Here is a 22,846-nt window from a genome sequence, read left to right as displayed (position 1 = left end):
CAAACTTGTGTTCTCCTCTTTGAAATGCATATATTTCTTATTTAAAATTGTTTTTGAAATACTTCGTGAAAAAATATATGTAAATTTTTTCGGTTCATATTCTTTATACTAGTATTAAAATTTCAAAAAATAAATATACTACACAACTGTTTTTATTTAAGGAGGCTGGGGGTCAACAAATAAACAACCAGATTTAACTTATTTTTTTTAAAATACGTATCTTAAGCTACCAACTATCATTTGGCAAAGAAAAAATTCATACATTTTAGTTTTAAAATTTGACCATTTTTGTATATCTTTATACGGAGCTCTTCTTCTAAAGGAGATCGAAATAGTCTGAAAATGGCTGCAACTCCCAAGCCCCTTTGAATAACACTGTACAAAATAGGTTATAATAGTACGACACTTAACTTGGGACACGACATAGTCCAGAATTTTTACTACCATTTCTAATTATAATATCAAAAATATTTTTATATCACTTGGTGTGATTTCTTAGAAGTATTCCAGGGTCTCCCATGGGGGAATGGTGGGATTTTCAGTCCCACCAACTATCCGACCATTTTCCCATGGGAGAAAAAAAAGTCAGATGGGATATTTTCTCCTAGGGGAATTTATCTCCCAAATATTTATTCAAATGGGATAAATCCCACGGATATTGCCACTGAATTATTTTTTCCAATACATTGTTATATTTGGAACAATTCTATATATAATGATGAGAGATTTGTTACTGTCATAATTTTTGGGGCATATTCCATGTTTCACAATGTTTAGGAGAAATTGTTTGATTGTAAATATCCGTGGGATTTATCCCATTTGAGCAAATTTGTGGGAGAAAAAATCCCCTGGGAGAAAATATCCCATCTGACATTTTTTCTCCCATGGGAGAATGGTGGGATAGTTAGTGGGATTGAAAATCCCACCATTTTCCTCTGGAATTCTGAATTTTAGGACTTCATATCTTTAGAAGTGGATGTGTGTGCGAGTTCAACATAAGACCCTGGAATACTGCTAAGAAATTCCACCATGTGATATAAAAATATTTTGGATATCATAATCAGAAATGGTAGTAAAAAGTCTGGACTATGTCGTGTCCAGAGTTAAATGTCGTACTGTTATTATTTGTAATTTCATTTGGTTATTAGGACGACGAAACGATTGGAAAAATGCATATTACGTCATTTCCACATGTTATATACTGTATAACATTGAAATAAGCGGGTAAAATTCGACACGGACGTCTGAGAAAGACCGAGTGGAAATCACTGTAACCTCAACTTAGACCTGTCAGTACCCTGGCTCTTTAGAAATTGCTCTGATACTCGGAACATACTGTTGAATATTAAATTAGTTAAGGGAATCTGTCGTCACCCACCAAGGATTTGAACTGTAAACGGCCACACAAGCTTCAATAACAAGCAGAAAACCCATTAATTTGCTCACTTTCTGAACTTCTTTACTACAAAGTTACTTTTCCTTTACATTCGGTGTAAAACTAACCCCACTTAGATTCCCGTCGGAATTCCAATAGGTCATGGGATCAAAATATGTCTAAATAAACCTATCCAAACTTAGAATGTTGAATATCTTTTGTGAAAAATGTAAACCTGTGCTCTAGAAATTTTATCAAGAACAAGATCAAGCACAAAAGAAAACACTGTTTTGCCCATCCGACTTTTGCCTTTGTTTTAACAAACCTGTTAGAGAATAAGGAAGTTTTTCTAAAGGTTAACAGAATCATTTTGGGTGGGGGGATTTCAGGGTTAAAATTTGGTATTTCCCCCACTCAGTTTTGTATTTACCTCTACTCTGTGAAAATTATATCTTCAAATTGCGTAATAAATCGAATATTCTCGTTTTTTCTTTCTTTTACGATCCCTGTACTCTCCGCAACAGGAACTAACAGTCTATTTACATGTAAATGACGCCGTCACGGTTGCCTTAACGTTTTTCAAAGTATTGACCAGTCAGGCGGATCCGGGTTAAATAGTAGGGCAGTTGACAGACAACTGCAAGGTAAATAAATGGGTGTGTGAGCGACAGTAGATTAGCTGTGATTTTGAAATAACCAGGATACCTATATCATCAGAGTGTTTGCAATCACAGAAAATACAACATACCAAACATGAAATGGTGGTCTTTTATAATCGTCCTCGCCATAGGTAAGTAGGAATTGTGATTTTATAAGTGAGAAACGATCAGCAGATTTCCAGATTTCCTTTCGTTGCTAACTACATGTAGCTTAACACATGATAAAACAAAACACAGTCTGAGAATGTATATATCCTGTCCAGCAAATGGTGTAGCGAAGAATTTCAAGTATAAGTTCTGTTCAAAATATGTGTGACGAGAAAGAAAATCGCGAATTGATCGATTCTGTTTTACATATGAAAAATTACGCAACGCAGAAAAAGGATTACTAAAGCTTGTTTATCAATGACGAAGATTATTAATTTATTTACTTATAGGCAACTAGGTGCATGAGCATTTCAATTAATACATGTACATAGTAATTTTGTAAAATCTTCAGCATCCTTCGGTTTCTAGCTTTTCAATGAATTTAACATGAGACAACTTACTGCTGAGTTCTTGTCAGAAAAAAAGTAAATTAAATTGATTATTTGCAGTTTTCTCTCCGGTTTACCTGGAATCAATAATATATTCACCGAAGCATGAATTGAGAGATGCTCGGTACTAATCGAACCTGCCAAAGATGAGAACAGGAAGTGAAGGAATTGCTTAATTTTTCTAATACTGTATAGATCAGTGAATGATATACATGTATGTTACAATCATGATTATAGAATAATCATGAATATGCATTTCATCGTAATTTCAATGTGCGAGCAATTAAAAGTTTTCTTAACAATGTATATATATATACACAATCCTGATTCGTGGATAAAATTCATACATACTAATATTCTTGAATTTCTCTCAGTTTTGCCATATACCGAACTTAAAGTGATAGTTAAAATATTTCAGTTTTTCTGGAATCCACACAGTAAAACCCTCTTTTAGATGCAGGAAGTTTCCTGATCACATTAGTGCATGACAAGACCGACGTATCAAAACTTTTAAATGAGTTTCCTGGTCTCAAATAATGCTGCATCTACTTAAAAGCTACAGGTGTCTCTACCTCTTTACAAAAGTAATTCATATAATGGAGATGAAAGAAAAATTGTGCATACATTGTCACATTGTATTTTTGTCCCCCGCTTGAAAAGTGGGGGATATTAATTTGGGTTTGTCCGTCTGTCCGTCCGTCCGTCCGTCTTTCTGTCTGTCTGTAACGCTTTCGTTTCCACACGATATCTCGAGAACCCTTTGAGCTTTTGCAATGAAATTTAGCATAGCAACTCCCTATGGACTAAAGAAGACCCCTATTGATTTTGAGGTCAAAAGGTCAAGGTCATAAATAAGCAAATTCTGTTTGTTAAAACACTTTCGTTTCCACACGATATCTCTAGAACCATTTGTGCTATTGCAATGAAATTTTTGTCCCCCGCTTGAAAAGTGGGGGATATTAATTTGGGTTTGTCCGTCCGTCCGTCCGTCCAACCGTCTGTCCGTCCGTCCGTCCGTCTTTCTGTCTGTCTGTAACGCTTTCGTTTCCACACGATATCTCGAGAACTCTTTGAGCTTTTGCAATGAAATTTAGCATAGCAACTCCCTATGGACTAAAGAAGACCCCTATTGATTTTGAGGTCAAAAGGTCAAAGGCCAAGGTCATAAATAAGCAAATTTTGTCTGTTAAAACACTTTCGTTTCCACACGATATCTCGAGAACCATTTGAGCTATTGCAATGAAATTTTATATAACAACTCCCTGTAGCCTAATGAAGATCCCTATTGATTTTGAGGTCAAAAGGTCAAAGTTCAAGGTCGTAAATTTATACATTCTGTCTGTGTGTAATACTATCATTTCCGGGCGATATTTCAAGAAGATTTTGAGCTTATGCAATGTAATTTTATACCAAAACTCCCTAGGACGTCTCTCGCCCCTCTCAAAGTGCCCCGCCCCGTTTGTTTTATTAGTATTTATAGTATTACATGTCGCTATTTTTAGCGCAGGGGCATGAGGAGAGTTATTACATATAAAACAGGTTCTCGGCGGACTTTATGTTCTTATTACATCTATTAGAACTGTTTAATAAAGGCTAAATAAATCAAACACCATGGATTGTGTAAAATTTTGAGAATACCGAACATGAAAATATGAATATATACATGTATGTGACTTCAATTCTGCATATACTTCACAGCGCTTAAAGCGATTCCGTGGTCTAGTGGATATGTCTCTCGCTTCAAATGTGAGAGGTCACGGGATCGAATCTTGGTCGAACCATTCTTTTTTTTTTTTTTTTTTTTTTTTTTTTTTTTTTTTTTTAAATACTTTTTTTTTTTTTACTAAATGATAGTATTAAGCATGTGAAATGAAAAATTTATGAGGTTATAAAATCATCATTACAGTGTGATAAACATTCCATATAAAAAAATCTTCTATACACATAATAAAGAATATGCATATTGACATACATGTATTTTATTTGCTTCAGTATACAATGAAGCGCATTGAAGTGGTAAAATTTTCTGTTTGGAAGGAACGTTTTGAGCTATCTTTAGACACGCCCATTTCTTTAGAAAAGAAATATCGGTCAAATGATTCAATCGAATACCTGTAGAATAGGTATTTTATAAATATAACATCCAATGAAACTGACGGTTAACATAAACACCGAGTAAGCACGTGTTCGACTGATACATGTGCTATGCTATCTCCAGTAAACATGATAAAATCATAATTATGTACCAATTCGTTTCAATGCGTGTTTTACACAAGTGGGAACTCTATAGATTGCTCTTTCTTGTTTAAAAATCTTCATTTTAAGTTGTTAGTCGCGGGAAGTGTAGTGTCCTAAAAGATTACGACGAATATTCCTTTCTCGTTTCTAAAGAAATGGGCGTGTCGTTATGTTATAACTGACGTTCAAAACATGACTCGGAACGTTTCGTCAAAATGGAAAATTTTACCACTTCAATGCGCTTCATTGTACATGTATACATTTAATAATTCTACAAATTCAGTCAGGGGGAGCCGACTTTTTCCCTAAGCGGGGGACACGAATTCCCTGAATTAACTTGTACATAACAACTCCCTGTGGCCTAATGAAGACCCCTATTGATTTTGAGGTCAAAAGGTCAAAGTTCAAGGTCGTAAATTTATACATTCTGTCTGTGTGTAACACTATCATTTCCGGGCGATATTTCAAGAAGATTTTGAGCTTATGCAATAATGTTATACCAAAACTCCCTAGGACGTCTCTCGCCCCTCTCAAAGTGCCCCGCACCGTTTGTTTTATTAGTATTTATAGTATTACATGTCGCTATTTTTAGCGCAGGGGCATGAGGAGAGTTATTGCGTATAAAACAGGTTCTCGGCGGACTTTATGTTCTTATTACATCTATTAGAACTGTTTAATAAAGGCTAAATAAATCAAACACCATGGATTGTGTAAAATTTTGAGAATACCGAACATGAATATACACATGTGTGTGACTTTAGTTCAGCATATACTTGACACCGGCTAAAGCGACCATGGTCTAGTGGTTATATCACTCGCTTCACATGCGGGAGGTCCCGGGATCGAATCTCGGTCGAATCTGTCTTTTTTTTTCTTTTTTTTTCTTTTAAATACTTTTTTTTTATTAAATGATAGTATTCAGCATGTGAAATGAAAAATTTATGAGGTTATAAAATCATCATTACAGTGTGATAAATATTCCATATAAAAAGAATCTTCTATACACATAATACAGAATAAGCAATCAAATCTTTATATGCATATTGACATACATGTATTTTATTTGCTTCAGTATACATGTATACATTTAATAATTCTACAAATTCAGTCAGGGGGATCCGACTTTTTCCCTAAGCGGGGACTTCCGGTTTGCTTATGGCGAGGTGAGCACGTTTATTTGGATCTTCGAATACATCCATAGTGTTTACTGTATGAGGTGAACCAGGGAAATATTTATGCTTCCAGTGGAAGACTATTTGTATATACTTTGACTTTGTTTGCTGTTTGTATATATTTTTGAATTATCAAAAGGTGTAAATAACGTTCAAAAAGTAGGGATGGCTGCCACGTCAAGTGGTCGCCATCTTGGCGGATCTACAAATTTGTTTTCAGGCAGAAAATACTGCCGAGAGAATACATTGTTTGTAAATGTGAAGGACAACTCTTCAGTTAAACCCGAAGAAATTATCAAGTACATTCATTCTCATTGTGGAGTAGGTAGTTTGTTGGCTTGTGTGCCAAAATCAGGAAATTTATACGAAATAACATTGGATGGGAAAGCCCCCTTGCAGTACCTCTTAGAGGGGATAAAAATAGGACAAAATACGTTCGATTGTCACGAGGTAGTTCCTAGTTCACTGGTTGTAAGTTTCATGCACTTGCCGGCTTATATCGATGACAGTGAAATTGAAATGACACTACGATCATTGGGAGTTGAACTTTTATCCCCAATTAACAGAAGGTTTTATCCTGGAACAACAATAGCTGACGGCACAAGATATGCAAAAGTGAAATTGCCTGAAAACATGAGCTCACTTCCATATACAATGAAATTTCAGAAAGACTATTATAGATGCTTACATAACGGACAAATCAAAGTGTGCTCTTTATGTTTTTCAAGTGAACATTTGTTCAGATCATGCCCCAAATTTACATGTTTTAGGTGCAAGAGTCAAGGACATTATGCTAGGACATGTAAATCCGTCCGCTGTGAGGAATGTGGAGAATGGGAGCACAGATGTTCGTGCCAGATGAGTGAACACAGTGAAAGGGAATCGGACAGAGATGACAATAGTGAATTGGGAATGGACGAAGAGGTGACAAACGAGGACGATACAAACGTAAACATTGATGACGATCCAAGGGCCAAGGAAGGGGAACAGGAAATTCCGGGAGAGCAAGTTGAAGGACGCATTCGAGAAAACGAGAAAGATGAAGCAAAAGGAGCAGAGAATAATGTTCAAGGTGAAACCGAAACTGACGAGAAAATCAACAAAGACAATCCTGAAAAAGACACATTACAAATTACTGATAGTGACATGCGCGAATGTGATCAAGAGAAGTCTAGTTCAGAGTCTGATCCCGAGTCAGAAGTAACCATCACCGACAAGAAAAAGAGGAAAAGAGAGGAAAGTTAAAGAGCAAAGCAAAAAAGAACAAATAAAATGATGCGAATAAATATTACATTACTCATATCAACAATGGTTTTCATTACCTCTTGGAACTGCAACGGATTGTGCAATATTGATAAAATGAAAATGGTTTTTAGTTTATTTGAAGATAGAAAATATGATATTGTGGCATTACAAGAAACTCATTGGAAGAATGATTTTATAGAAAATTATAAACATTTGTGGAACGGTGAAATATATTATAATAGTGTAGATATGTCATCCAAAGGGGTTGCATTTTTGATAAGAAATAATATAAAAACAAGCATTGAATGTATAAAGGGACTAGATGGTAGATTTTTACATATTACTTACAAGGAAAATGATAATAGATATGATATTGTCAATATTTATGCTCCAAATGAAATGAAAGAGAGAGCCTTATTTTTTGAGAAGGTTACAAGTGCTGTGCCACATTCTTCAGGTTTAATAATGTTGGGAGATTTTAATAATACTTTAGCTGAAATAGACAGATGTAGTAAAACGTTACATAGATATGACCAGAGTTATAGAGCATGATAGGAATGATGAGTGAGCATGATCTGGTCGATATTTGGAGAAGAAGAAATGAAAGAATAAAACTTTTTTCTAGAAAGATAATTAGAGAAGGAATGCTTGTACAAAGTAGAATTGATTTTATTATGGTTTCAAAACTGTTATGCACATATGTGAGAAATATTTTTTATGTAGAAACAACAATGAGCGATCACACTATGGTTGTCATGAATTTTAACTCAGATGTATCTGAAAGAGGACCAGGTGTTTGGATTCATAATAATTTGCTTTTAAGTGATGAATATTACAGAAATAAGATCCAAGAATTAATTGAAAGAGAAAAATCCTGTATATTATTTGAACAGTCGGTATTAGTCTGGTGGGATAATTTAAAATATAAAATTAAAAAATTATCACAAAGTTATAGTCAGAATAGAGCTAGAGAAAGGAATAGAGAACATTATAGAATTCAAAATAGTATACAAAGAATGTCACAATGTTTTGCTGATGGTATTAATATAGATATTGAAAAATACGAAAAACTTAAAACAGAACTTAATGAATATGAAAATGAAAGATGTAAAGGTGCTATATTAAGGTCTAAGGCACAATGGGCAAACGAGTCTGACAGGTGCACGAAATATTTTTTGAATTTAGAGAAGAGCAGACAAGAGGCAAACACAATAAAAGAATTGGTAAGTGATTCGGGAGAAGTAAAGAAAGATTTAGATTCTGTTTTAGATATGCAATACAATTTCTATTCTAAGTTATATTCATGTGTGAAAATTGAATGTGAAAGTAAAAATAAATTGTTGTCATTAGTTAAAACAACACTTGATGAAAATGACATGGAAATGTGTGATAGAGACATTGATGTCAGTGAAATAGAACAAGCTATAAAAGAAATGGCCAACAATAAAAGTCCTGGCCCTGACGGTTTAACGGTTGAATTTTATAGAACATTTTTACCTCAGTTGAAAAACATATTGTATAAACTTTTTAGAGAAATAGAGAGAAAGGAAACTTTATCACATTCTATGAAAATGGGTGTTATTACATTAATATATAAGAAAAAGGGTGATAAAAGATTGTTAAAAAATTGGAGACCAATTAGCTTATTGAATGTAGATTACAAAATAATAGCAAGAATAATGTCTAATAGACTCAAACTTGTGTTACTAAATATTGTTTCTGAGGGTCAAACATGTTGTATAATTGGTAAAGACATTGCAGACTCTTTAGCTAGTATAAGAGATGTTATAGAAATGTCTGAAATGGATGAAATTGAAGGTTATATTTTAAAAATTGATCAAGAAAAAGCTTTTGACAGAGTCAGTCACGAATATTTATTAGATGTTTTAAAAGTATTTGGTTTTGGAGAAAGCTTTAGAAAATGGGTAAGAATATTTTACACAGATATTCATAGCAGTGTTAAAAGCAATGGCCATCTAACAAAATACTTTCCAGTCAAAAACTCAGTAAGACAAGGTTGTCCAATATCTGCTTTGTTGTATGTACTATGTGCAGAACCTCTTAGTTGTGCAATTAAATGTAATAGCTTTATAAAAGGTATACACATTCCATTGTCTGATAAACCTGCATTAATTTTTCAACATGCTGATGATACAACAATGTCTGTTTGTGATAAGAAATCTATTTTTGAAATATTGAAAATTTTTGATTTGTATGGAAGGGCATCTGGTGCAAAAATTAATGTACAAAAGTCTGAAATCATGTGTTTAGGGACTGGAAAACTTTTAGAAGATGATAAAAAATTATTTGAAATTACAGAAACGAATGTTATGAAGATTTTAGGTGTTTATTTTGGTAGAAACAAATCAGAATGTGAAAATTTGAATTGGAGAAACAAAGTACAAAACATTAAGCAAATCCTAAATTTATGGAGACAGAGAATGTTAACAATTCAAGGAAGAGTTACTGTCATAAATACATTACTTATGTCTAAATTATGGTATTTATTATCTGTGATATCTATTCCATTTTGGGCTAGAGATACCATTCAGAAAGAATGCATCAATTTTTTATGGAATTATGGTGCACATTTAGTGTCATATAAAACAGCAATTGGAGAAAAGCAAAACGGTGGTTTAAAAATAGACGATATTTATTTGAAAATGCTTTCTTTTAGACTTAAATTTTTAGCAAAGTATATGTGTTCTACTAAACAACATGTATGGAAAGATATATTTACTTATTTTTTAACAAAAATCTGTGATTTAAAAGGAGGAGATGAAATATTTCTTTTACGATTGAGTCAAAGAGAATTACGATTTTTACCATCTTTTTATTCTGAAATGTTTAGTGCATGGTATGCTTTGAGGGATAATATTGATTATGATGAAAATATAAATGATGTGTTTAATTACTGTTTATTTTTAAATCCAAAAATTGTTAATCAAAATAAAACACTGATGTGGAAGCACTTTATCAATGCTGGTATTACACATATTAGAGACATTTCCTATGAAGTAATACCTGGATTTTTACCTGCATCTTTCATTGTTGAAATGATACATGAGTATAATTCAGAGATTAATGCAAAAATAATTCAAAATGACTACTCAATTTTATTGTCTATTATTCCAGATGAGTGGAAAGGTGTTATTCAAAATAATGTTTACATTAAGAATGTGTTTTTGACAAATTTTTCGCTTAGAGTGCAAAATCAAAAATATGTATTTTCCTCATGTACTGTTAAAATATTTTATGAGATATTAATACAAAAATTGTTTCAACCTCCAGTGTCAAATGAGTATTGGAAAGAGAAATTGAAATTAAAGGATACAGTAAAACTTGATAATAGATGGATTGTATTGAAAGAAAGGTGTATACCTCCTGATATTATTGAACTTGATTTTAAAATTTTTCATAATGGAATTTTTACGTATGAAAAACTGTTTAAAATTGGTAAAACAGATTCCAATAGATGTCCACTATGTAATATAGAATGTGAAGATTTAATGCACATGTTTGTAAAATGCAAAGACATACAAGATTTTAAAAACAATTTTATGATATATCATTTAGAGTCGTTGTTGAAGGACTGTGAAGATAATATATATAACACATTAGCCATTGAGGAACTTATGTTAACAACATTTCCTAGCAGTATTAAGAATGTTAATACTTTTTTTGTCAATTTTTTCATATCGATTTGTAGATTTACTATCTATAGAAGGAGACACGTGTTTTTAAAAAGCAATCAAAAATTAGAATTGATAAGGTTTTGCAAATATTTAATAAGGCATTACATTTATTATAATTATTATCAGCTATGTATAGTAGAAAACAACAAAAAGATGTTTTGTAAGAAATTTTTGAGGAAAAATCCTATTTTGAAAGAAACAGAAGGAACCTTGTTATTCATTTTTTAATTTGTTAACGATGTATTGATAACATATAGTGGATATTGACTGTGATATAATATGTATTGTACTATTTGTTTGATTGATCAATAAAAGAGAAAAAAAAAAATATCACTCGCTTCACATGCGGGAGGTCCCGGGATCGAATCTCGGTCGAATCTGTTTTTTTTTTCTTTTTTTTTCTTTTAAATACTTTTTTTTTTATTACTAAAAGATAGTATTCAGCATGTGAAATGAAAAATTTATGAGGTTATAAAATCATCATTACAGTGTGATAAATATTCCATATAAAAAGAATCTTCTATACACATAATACAGAATAAGCAATCAAATCTTTATATGCATATTGACATACATGTATTTTATTTGCTTCAGTATACATGTATACATTTAATAATTCTACAAATTCAGTCAGGGGGATCCGACTTTTTCCCTAAGCGGGGGACACGAATTCTCTGAATTAGCTTGTTACCTATAGCTCTACAGTTAAACATGTTTATAACGAACAGATTTATAATGAAATAATGTTTGAGATGGCTATTTCTTTAAGAACAATGTACACAGAAAGGCTGATTAGCTTATCTTACGGAGATAGCAATTCATGACCCTGGTATTTATGATTGAAACTAGGTCAAATTCCAAAGGTTAAGGTCATAGTTGAGTTTAAATGTTTATTTTTGCAGGCCTTAAAAAGAGCGACTTGATACACATGCATGCATGCATGCATGCTGTTAGTTACATTAATTTCTTAATTCAAAGCAACAACGCAAACAATATTGTGTCAAAGCATTTTTTGCTCATAAATTTCTTCTTAATTTCAAACCACAAAGGTGTATGGTCTTTGTACACAAAGATTGACTAACATTTGAAGTCATATGTTCAATATAACAAAATTTCACTCATTAATTAAGAGAACAGACTTGTTTCACACTCAATATGTCACCTTAAATTGTTTTTGTTATGTCCAACTCTGACCGAAGAACTTAGGGTTGGTTATTAGTGGGGATTTTCCCCCGAAGATGAAAAAAATCTATAAAATATAGGTTGATATAATAACGTATTTGTTGAAATGTGATCCCATTGATACATGTATACTTGTACACATATATACGACGAAAAAAATAATCAGTATCAATAAACTCTCATAGGGGCGTAGTCTCTTTTATAATACCGATTTTTACTGTCTGTTTTTGAAATAAATTAAAAATCCAACATTTTCCTATGTTTTAGATAGAGACTTTTTTGAAGGATACAAAAAATTTTGAATCGGTTGATTTTCTTTTAGTAAGCTGGGTGGGGTAAACTTTTTAAAAAATTTTTGTTACTTCGTTTACAAGTTGATCATTCTCCAATTCAGTTTGAAGTACATAACAAGCAAATTCAATGAATTATGGTCCCCCGCTATCGATGTCTTTGTGGGTGAGATGTTATTTATGACATATTGTGTCTAATATGAACACCCTATCATATATCATTTATTTAGAAATTATCATTGAAGTTGATTTTTTTAAGGTCAATCGTGAAGGTCAAGGTCAAGGGGTAAGAAATCATAGTATGCTCGGAATTATCTTGTCACAGGTAATGCACATGTCATATATGAAAGCCCTATCTCTTCTCAATATAAGGAAAAAGATGTGTTTGCGAAACACTGATGACCCCGAATGGCAACATAACGAAGATTAATTTTTTTTAAAAATACAAATTAAATATATTATTACCCAAAGTAGGGTTTTTCTCACAAGAAATACGATTGTAAAATACAAAATCCCTAGCACCACCTGTTCAAAAGTTATAGTTGAGGATAAATTTTTGAAAGGTAGGTCAAACTCCAAGGTGAAAGGGTCTGATTTGTTGGTTTCTTAAGAAAGGTCTTGTCACAAGTAATACATATATGAAGGTTGAAAACCCTAACCCTAACCGTTATAAAGTTATGGCCAAAGTTAAGGTTTTTTAAAAGTAGGTCAACTCCAAGGTCAAGATCAAAGGGTCAAAGTTGTTGATATCCAATGAAAGGTCTTCTTACAAGGATTACATATGTGAAGTATGAAAGCCCTAGGCCCTTACCGTTCAAAAGTTATGACCAAGGTTAAAGTTTTTTCATAAGTACGTAAATCTCCAAGGTCAAGGTCAGAAGGTCAAAGTTGTTGGTATCCAATGAAAGGTCTTGCCAAGGTCTTGCCACAAAGAATACATATGTGAAATATAAAAGTCCTAGTATCTACCGTTCAAAAGTTGTGACCAAAGTTAAAGTTTTTAAAAAGTAGTTAAAAATCCAAGGTCAAGGTCAAAGGGTAAAAGTCCTTGGTATCCAATGAAAGGTCTTCTCACAAGAATTACATGTGTGAAGTACGAAAGCCTTAGCCCTTACCGCTCAAAAGTTCTGGTCAAGGTTAAAGTTTTTTCATAAGTACGTATATCTCCAAAGTCAAGGTCAAAAGGTCAAGGTTGTTGGTATCCAATGAAAGGTCTTGTCAGAAAGAATACATCTATGAAATATGAAAGTCCTAGTACCTACCATTCAAAAGTTATGGCCAAATTAAAAGTTTGGGATTTTTGTGTAAAAGTGGGTCAAACTCCAAGGTCAAGGTCAAAAGGTCAAATTTGGTGGTACCAACAGAAAGGTCTTGTCACAAGGAATACACATGTGAAATATGAAAGTCATAGCTCCACTAAATTTAAAGTTATGGGCAAGGTTAATGTTTTTGTGACGGACAGACTGACGGACAGACGGACAGACGAATGAGATTTAATGTCCCCTCGCTTTCGCGAAAGTGGGGGACAAAAAGTGGGGGACAATAATTCACTGTCTGACATCATTAAGCTTATATAAAACAAGCAAGAGCATCGCAAAAGAGAATATTTATTCATCAAGGCAAAACTAAACATTGATCCCGATGCAAATTATGTCCCTTCTGTTACGCACAAATGGGCAAACTCACCCATACACACAATCGCATTGCTACATGTACATCCCCTCCAGCTCCAATGCGAGGAAATAAATAACAAGGGCACTGAAAAGCGGAACATCCCCTCGGAAAAAGATCTTATCTTTAAATAAATGCAGCATCATAAATATCGATTTCGATGCAAATTACCTCAATCATTTACGCAAGTTTTGAATGACAAAGTACATGTAACTCAATCAACCACACACACCCATCGCGCTCCCTTTAACTCTTTGCTACATAACTCTTTATATAAACTATATGTAATTTGAAAATTTGCCATCAATGTACATTTTATAGAAAACTGCCTAGGCTCAGAAACATGTTTTTTCTAACAAGATATTCGGAATAAGACTAAAGTATTGCTGACTCAGCGTTAAGCAATAATTATTAAACACTATTTAATCTATTTTTTTAATTGAATTGTTATGCACCTGGATCGAAAGATCCGAGGCGTATATTGTTTTTGCCCTGTCTGTCTGTCTGTTTGTCTGTTTATCTGTTTGTCTGCAAACTTTAACCTTCGCCATAACTTTCGAACCATGAGAGATACATGTAGAGACTTCATATTTGGAATGCATACTCCACTAATTAAGCTCTTTCAAATGACACCAAGGTCAATGACCTTGTGGCCTTGACTGTGACCTATATGCTAATTTTTTTTTTCTGCAAACTTTAACCTTCACCATAACTTTTGAACGAAGAAAGATAGAGACTTAATATTTGGCATGTATACTCCACTAATTAAGCCCTTTCACATGACACCAAGGTCAATGACCTTGTGACCTTGACTGTGTCCTATATGCTAAAAATAGCTTTTTCGAACCTTCACCATAACTTTTAAACCATGAGAGATACAAACCTCATTTTTGATATGCATACTTCACTAATCAAGTTCATTCAAATGACACCAAGATCAATGACCTTATGACCTTGACTGTTATCTATAAGCTAAAAATATGTTTTTTTAACTTTGTTGTCGCCGGGCGCATAGTGTTTCACAAACACATCTTGTTTTTATATTGTGAAATATACTATTTTATTTTACCAGTAATTTCCCTGACGAGTGCGAGAGGAGGACGTGGTGGTGGAGCCAGGGGCGGATATAGAGGGGGCAGAAGCTCATACAGAGGTTCCTCCTCTAGAAGTTACCGCTCTGCCTTTAGCGGTAACCGTCTCTCCAGCTCCAGTAGTATTCGGTCCGCCCTGTTGTTAGGAACCGTGTATGGAGCTTCCAGGTACCGCATGAGAGCCAGATATCGATCTGAAGGCACATGTAAGTACACGTATATTCTTTATGAAAAATTCTTTGACTTTAATTGGTCTGGGTACGCATGTTTGAACTGATTTACCCATGATATAAAAACAGAATGAACAGTTGGCATTATGCTTGATGTTGGACTTGATCTTGATTCCAAAATGATATACTTTATCAAATATACTTATATGTAGGTGTACCTTCGTACATGTGCGTGTCTATAATTTATATGAAGTATACCTGTTGCTTTCAAAAATAACGTAAAATTTTTCTCTCGTGCAGTACCAGAGATATGTTACAATGACAGCTATAACATGAGTACCAATGGCTCCGTGTCGTACCAGGGTCGGTTTGTCTGTCCGTTGGAGGAAAGCATGTCTGAGGACTACCGATATTGCTGCGGCGAGGAGGGAAAACAATATTGCTGTACTTTCTGGGACAAGTAAGTTTTGTTAAAAATGTTCACTTTTGGTTGTTCCATTTCTAGAAAATAAAACGCATTCATTTCATGATATTATACAATCGCGTAGTTTTCAAAACTTTTGTCTTATACTGATTTACTTCGACTAAGTAACTGATATTCATATAATGATGATGCTTAATTAAAATAAATTTCCTTTGACGTAATTTGTCAGGGATTCGTTTTACAAAATAACTTATGACTAATACCCCATTCATACGACATGATTTGCATACCTCAGTATATTTTACACATAAGTAAATTTACTCCCATGTGCAATTTTTGTCGTATGAACTGATTTACTCGTATGCAAATTCTGCACAGTTGAGTAAATTTACACCTGGTCAGGACTAGGTGCAAATTAACTTTTGCATACACTTTGTAGCAAATTATTCGTTCATGTATGGAACGCCAACACTGCCTTATAGCATACAACTATGCATTTATTATGTCAATTTATCATTACGTGATGTGAACATATCTTTACGTTATGTCAATCCTTTATGAGATTATGTAAAAATATCTTTACATCATGTCAATGCTGCATTACATGAAGTAAATACATCCTTTCATTATGTCAGCACTTCATAACTTGAAGTCGAAAATTCATTATGTGAAGCGATAATGTGTTTACATTGTGTTAAAACTTTATTACGTGAAATGAATGTTTCTTTACATCATTTCATTTCTTTAATATGAGAGGTCAAAACTGCATTACGTCTAGTGAATTGTGTTTTATAATTAAACTTATCATTACATGAAGTCAAAAATCCATTCCTTTTCGAGAGTGTATATTTTTATTATATCAAAGCATTATTACATGATATGGGTTTATCTTTATCTTACGGCGAGAGTATCATGATGTGAGGTGAACACATCTTACCTTTATGTCAGTGCTTTATTACGTGGTGTAAAAAGTGTATGACATTATGTGAACATATCTTTATATTATATCAACACTTTATCACATTATGTCAAAACTCAATTCCGTGATGTGGATATATGATTACGTTATGTCAACTCTTTCTTCTGTGATCTTAAATATCTTTATATTGTGTTAACTCTTTATCATGTTGATTCCAAAAGTGCATTACCTGATGTAAAAATACATTTACATTATCTCAAAGCTGTATATCTGGTATAAAATGAATGTTGACGACCGTGTTTTTATGACTGGTAAGAGGGGGGGGGGGGGGGGCTGATTGATTCGGAAGAATTAGAGGCACAAAATATCAACCCCCCTCTTTTCCCAAACATAACTTTACAATAGAAAATGTAATGTTCATTGAAAGTACAGCCCCCACCCCCACTTTTTGTCCACTGAGGGTAATGTAGTATATCTGACAAAAAAATTAGGACTGATCGAAGTTGGACCCCCCTCCCCGAAATATGATTTTCGGGCTTGGAGTAGACAATTTTTTTCTTTGGCTTCTCAAGTTTTTTTTTCGGGCGAATATTTTTTTTTCTGGCTAACCCCCCCCCCCCCCCTCCTTTCGAAAAAGATGATACGTCACGCACTGGAATTAGTAATTTTTTCAACTATTCCAGGGCCAGAATTCTATTACAAAAAATCTCCCAATCCCTCATCTAAATCAATTGAATATGCCTTAGTAAGCATGCATGAACACACATCAGTAGCGGATATGAGAATCTTGAACAAAAAAAAATTGTCCAAGCCTGAAGGGGGACGGTTTATGGTTGGAGACCAAGGGGGAAAGCAGAGAAGCTCTCAGGCTTTATAGTTTTATAAAAAAAGTTTTCAACTTAATTCAGCTAAACTTAATGTGAAACTAATGCAATGTCCTACAAAGTAAAACCAATAAATTTATAAATTTTTTTGTACATGTAGATTTTGGTCACTAAAGATGGTAGGGCGGGATTTCCCCCTCCCCCCAACCCACCAGTGCACGTGTGTTATACGATGTGTTTACACTTTAAAAAAAAAAAAAGGAAAGTTCAAGACTGATAAAAAAAAATTATGACAATGTTCTTAGTAAGATCAGAAGTTTAAGACTTTTATCCAAAAAAAAAAAACAAAAAAAAAAACCAAACAAATAAACAAACAACAATTCAAAATAAAAAGAAGAAAAAATTGCTGACGACTCATAATATTTGATTTATTTAATTATCAGATTAAAGTAAACGCCATTGAATTTCGACGTGACTTTAATTCACAGTTGCAGTGTTAAGGCTTTGCACGTTTCAAGATTGTCAATCCTTTGTCGCTTAAAATTTTTATTTAAAGATGCCATTCCCAAATCGCTGAGATTTCTTCTACGGCAATTTTCTCTCCCGCCAATTTTAGTGCTCTCGGAACGCGGAAAATACAATCGGAATTCCTCGGATGACTCGTACCTCGCACATAACGTTTGAATGGAGCGTAGCGGAGTCAGCCGAGGATTGCCGATTGCGGAAAATACGGTATGCTCATAGAAAGGCCGAGGATACCCGTGTTCGCATAACGTAATATTGAATCGACATAATGTAGTAGTGTGAGTTAATATCATAAAGAATTGACATAATGTAATGATAGGTTAACACAATGTAATTGTTGTTTAATTAAATGTCATGAACAGTAAACATAACGAAATGCAAGAATGTGTAAATGTCATAAAGTGTTGACATAATGTAAAGGAAGGTTTACACGATGCAATAGTAGTGTGGGATAATATCATAAAGAATCGACACAATATAATGGAAGGTTGACACAATGCAGTAGTAGTGTGGGTTAATGTCATAAAGAGTTGACATAATATAATGGAAGGATGACACAACGCAATAGTAGTGTGAGTAAATGTCATAAAGAGTTGACATAATATAATGGAAGGTTGACTTGACGCGTCGGTTGACAATGGTTTTCCTTGGGGTGTCAATTTCAAATGTTACCCTCCAAAACAGGCACCATTTATTTTATTATACTGAATGTCTTATTGATTAAGGACGTCAGCAAAAAAAAAAAAAAAAAAAAAAAACGTCGATCGTCTTTACGTTCATGTATAGAAAGCTTTCACTCTCACTGGTTCACTAATCTCCTTACTGTTTGTTTGATACTCGAATTAGAGTCGTTTATCATATAAAATTTTGTTATTTCTGGCTAGCAAGCATATTTTCTACACTCGCAAGCATGTATCGTCTGTCGTTTGTTGTTTTCAAGTAAGCGATATCGGACGCAAGCTTTTATTGACGTCAAGTTAATTCCGGTTCTTTCAAACGCGCAACTGACGTTTTGAGAATTCTACGGTGAACCGTACGCGCATAATTTCCACGCATGTGGCATTACCGTTGTGTTACCCGTTGTCACGTGTGTTGCTAAGGCTCAGGGTAATCGAACGGATTGTTAACTGCGTCTAAACCAATCAGATTTTAGCATTTAACATGAAAGTATAATAAAATAAAATAATAGTAGGAGTAAATGTCATAAAGAGTTGACATAATGAAACCGAACGTTGACACAATGTAATAGTAGTGTGAGTAACTGTCATATGGAGTTGACATTATGTATAGGAAAGTTCACACAATGCAATAGTAGTGTGAGCAAATGTCATAAAGAGTTGACATAATGTAAAGGAAAGTTCACACAATGCTATAGTAGTATGATTTAATATCATGTAGAGTTGACATAATGTAATAGAAGGTTAACACAATGTAATAGTTGTGTGAGTAACTGTCATATGGAGTTGACATAATGTATTTGAAGGTTGACGCAGTGCAATTGTTGTGTTCTGCTATAAGGCAGTGACGGCGTTCCATATTCATGTGTGTAAATTTTCTCGTATGAACACGCAGCAGATTTACTTATGTATGTATTTTTGTTTTGTTTATTGCATAAATCTCCATTTTAAGGTCATACGCAATGTAGTTTGAACTTTATTGGGTTCTTCCCTGGAGTTAGGGTTCCACTAAATGAAGGACCCGTGTGCAATACTTTTAATGTCTATATATGGATTTGTACACCTCTTCTAAAACAATTTTTGATGAAAAAAAAAAATCTGTAATTTATGTTTTGTAATTTTTGTGCATTTTTCTTTGAATAATGCAAAAATTTTCACAATTTGATATCTTTTCAAAACCCCTGGTAACGCATGCTGATTTTTTGTCTAAGAACATGTAATGGTATTGTAAGTTTAAATTTAGAATATCTTGAAAAATTTTCAGTATGTGAGGTACGTTGCGTATGTCCTTAAGTGTTGTTGCGTTTATGTATGCATTGGCGCGTAAAATATCAGTTGGTAAACATGGTGGCTAGAAGGTAAAACTCTAAACAAGGAGCCATTATCTCCTCCGAGATAAATTTTCGAATTTGCCAAAACGAGGGCGTCTTGCACCCTTTCTGGCAAATCTATGTTTATGTCTCTAAAGATATAGCTGTGGTCGCAAACAAGTGCCCTGTAGGTTCAATAAGTAGTGTCCTTACTATACAAGTTGTCTGCTTTGGAATGCTCCGGAGCTATGATAGGAACATACATTCCATCAATTGCTCGGGCCCAATAACCGTTTAGCTCTTGATGACTTTCTTCTACCTTTCTCTTTCTAATTCAGGCAAGCTACTCACATATCACATACATGTATAAGTTATAATGTTACAGGAATTCAATAAACTCGTTGAAAGTAAGCATTCGTAAGTATCCTCCTTGGCATCTGATCCCAGCATGAATGTAACAGGGGTTCTTGTTAATTTCCTATTCAAGTATTTGTATTGTCAAAAGCCTTTAGAGTTGGATCACTGTTAGTTTTCTTCATCTTTTTCATTCTCCTTAAAAATACATAATTACATGGCTGGCGTTTTTCATATTAATTGTTAGTGGATCGGATATTCATGTACACTGAACTGACGACGGATTTTTTCGTTATTTCCCGATCATGACAATGAGCATACGGCGGGTGTGAGCGGTCGCAGGAGGTGTTCACTCATCCATGGTACCTGATCCCATCTCTGATGTTTTGGAGGTCCGTGTTTGTATTGTTTTATGGACTTTGATATTGAATACTGTTCGTTATCTCCATATTTTTCATGTATCATATTTAAGCAGATATTTTATAATGGCCTCACACACTTGATGTACTGTAGATTTCCCAACACCAAAAAGATTCAAATCGTCCTATTTCTGCTAAAGACGTCAATCAGTAGATGGCAACAGTCACCTTTTTCTTTGCACCTAACGGGTCTTTTACAGTCTTTAGGACCGAGGTCAAAATATTTTCCAACATTAAACAACAATTTTAATAAATTTTCCTTCTTCGTGTGTAATTTCTTAAACCATTCTTCGCTTTGTCCTTAAAGTCATTAAGTTCCTTTTCTTTCGTACCATGAAATTAGTGGATCGGATTTCCACCCTAGTCTTTAAGGAACATTCTAAAGTTAGTCTTTTACCCAAACAGTAAGAAATACACTTTTTCTAAAAAAAAATTCATAATTCTGAGTGAATCTGTCCATTCCTTATTTTACATGAAAATACATGTACGAGGATTTACTAACAGTACATAAATCTCGTCTGAACGCATAGCAAATTAACTTTTACTTACGTGTGTAGATTTACTTATACGTAAATTTGCACATATAAGCAAATTTTCGTCGTATGAATGGGGTATAAGATTAAAATGTATGTCTGCAAATAATTTTCTGTTTTATACCAATTTGAATTGAAGTATATGGAGATAACGAACAGTATTCAAGCTAAAAAAAGAAGTCCATCTAAAATGTAAAATAGGAGAAGAGCAAACACGGTCCTCCAAAACATCAGAGATGGGATCAGGTGTCATGGAGGAGTGAGCATCCCCTGCCAACCGGTCACATTCGCCGTGTGATTTGAATCTTTTCGAGCTAAATATTGGAAAGTATTTTAATGCTAACAATCTTTGACAGATTTTACAATTAACTAAAAATATAAGGTCTTAGTCGTACATTCCTTTGTAAAACGGGAGCAAGAGCTAGATCGAAGGATGCCAAACAAGGCATTTGCGAAAGAATCAGACTGTACTTTAAATATGCATACCTTCATAGAGTAATACTTATAAATTCTTACAAGTAGCGTTGGCAAATCGGAAGATTTTTTTAACCGGTTACTCGCTCAATCTTCCGATCGAGTACCCGGTTACTCGGATGATTTATTCATATCTATCATTTATCTCAACCTTTACATCATCGGTAGTAATAAAACACAAATATATAAACCATTCCACATGCAGACGTGTTTATAACTAACATAAACGAAGAGAATTAAAACTATAGGGTCACTTCCAGCATTCTTAAATTGTACGTTTTAATCAGTTGTCTTTTCTGTGTTTCAGACCTGGTCACATAGTCGGGGTAGTATTCGGAGTTCTTGCAGCAGCCGCTGCGCTCTTCATTTGTGTATTTTGTGTCATAAAATACATGAAGTCCAAGAACAGCAGGAGACCAAGTAAGAGTATAAAATTTTCTTATTAACTTGTACTAACTGCCATATAATTATTCGACCCTACCTTCTTTATTATATGCTGTTAAGACCATGCATAACATGTACATGTACAAAAAGATAACTCATTTGCTCATTGGTGTGAAACACTAACACATACAAGAACATCGATTTAGCATTTATTATACTCTGTTAATTTTTCTAAAATAATAACCTATATGAAGCCTTTACATGACATTACTATTTTTTTAACTTAGGTGCCTACAAATCCAATGGACATGAAAATCCTCCATCATATGCCCCTCCCAGTTACGAGATGGCGAATTCAAACCAGAAATCCCCATACCCAGTCGATAACGCAGGATATTCCCATGGGGGAGACTTCAATGGTTACACACAGCCTACACCGTATTCCCCAAGCAATGGGACACAACCTACACCTTACCCCCAAACCAATGGGACACAACCCACACCTTACCCCCCAACCAGTGGCTACCCTCCCTATCCTACAGCTGACAATACGTGGGGCGAAAAGAAATACTGATTTCTACTTTTAGATCTTTTTTTAAAGACTTTTTTGTTGTAAGAAAACCAATTTCTGTTTAATCATTCCCTCAATCCATGACATTCTTCCTTTATGGTGTAAGTT

The 22,846-nt window shown here is 33.9% G+C and overlaps 1 protein-coding gene across 2 annotated transcripts; it reads left to right on the top strand.

Moving 5' to 3' along the window:
* The first annotated feature begins 2,020 nt into the window (after positions 1-2,020).
* Positions 2,021-22,846, top strand: LOC134264223 (uncharacterized). Of its 2 annotated transcripts, XM_062746522.1 has the most exons (6): positions 2,021-2,165; positions 15,136-15,360; positions 15,625-15,784; positions 22,091-22,203; positions 22,455-22,631; positions 22,665-22,846. In XM_062746522.1, exons 1-6 carry the CDS (start codon positions 2,129-2,131, stop codon positions 22,739-22,741), a joined length of 789 nt encoding a protein of 262 aa, XP_062602506.1. In that variant the 5' UTR covers positions 2,021-2,128; the 3' UTR covers positions 22,742-22,846. The 2 variants fall into 2 exon arrangements, with proteins under 2 accessions (XP_062602506.1, XP_062602503.1); XM_062746519.1 differs by having other exon boundaries at positions 22,455-22,844.

This window comes from Saccostrea cucullata, unplaced genomic scaffold (genome assembly GCF_032062105.1).
Source record: "Saccostrea cucullata isolate Sc308-1 unplaced genomic scaffold, CSIRO_AGI_Scuc_v1 ctg954, whole genome shotgun sequence".
Taxonomy (NCBI): Eukaryota; Metazoa; Mollusca; class Bivalvia; order Ostreida; family Ostreidae; genus Saccostrea; species Saccostrea cuccullata.
Note: the sequence above shows the minus strand (reverse complement) of the source record. Positions and strands in the feature narration are given on the sequence as shown.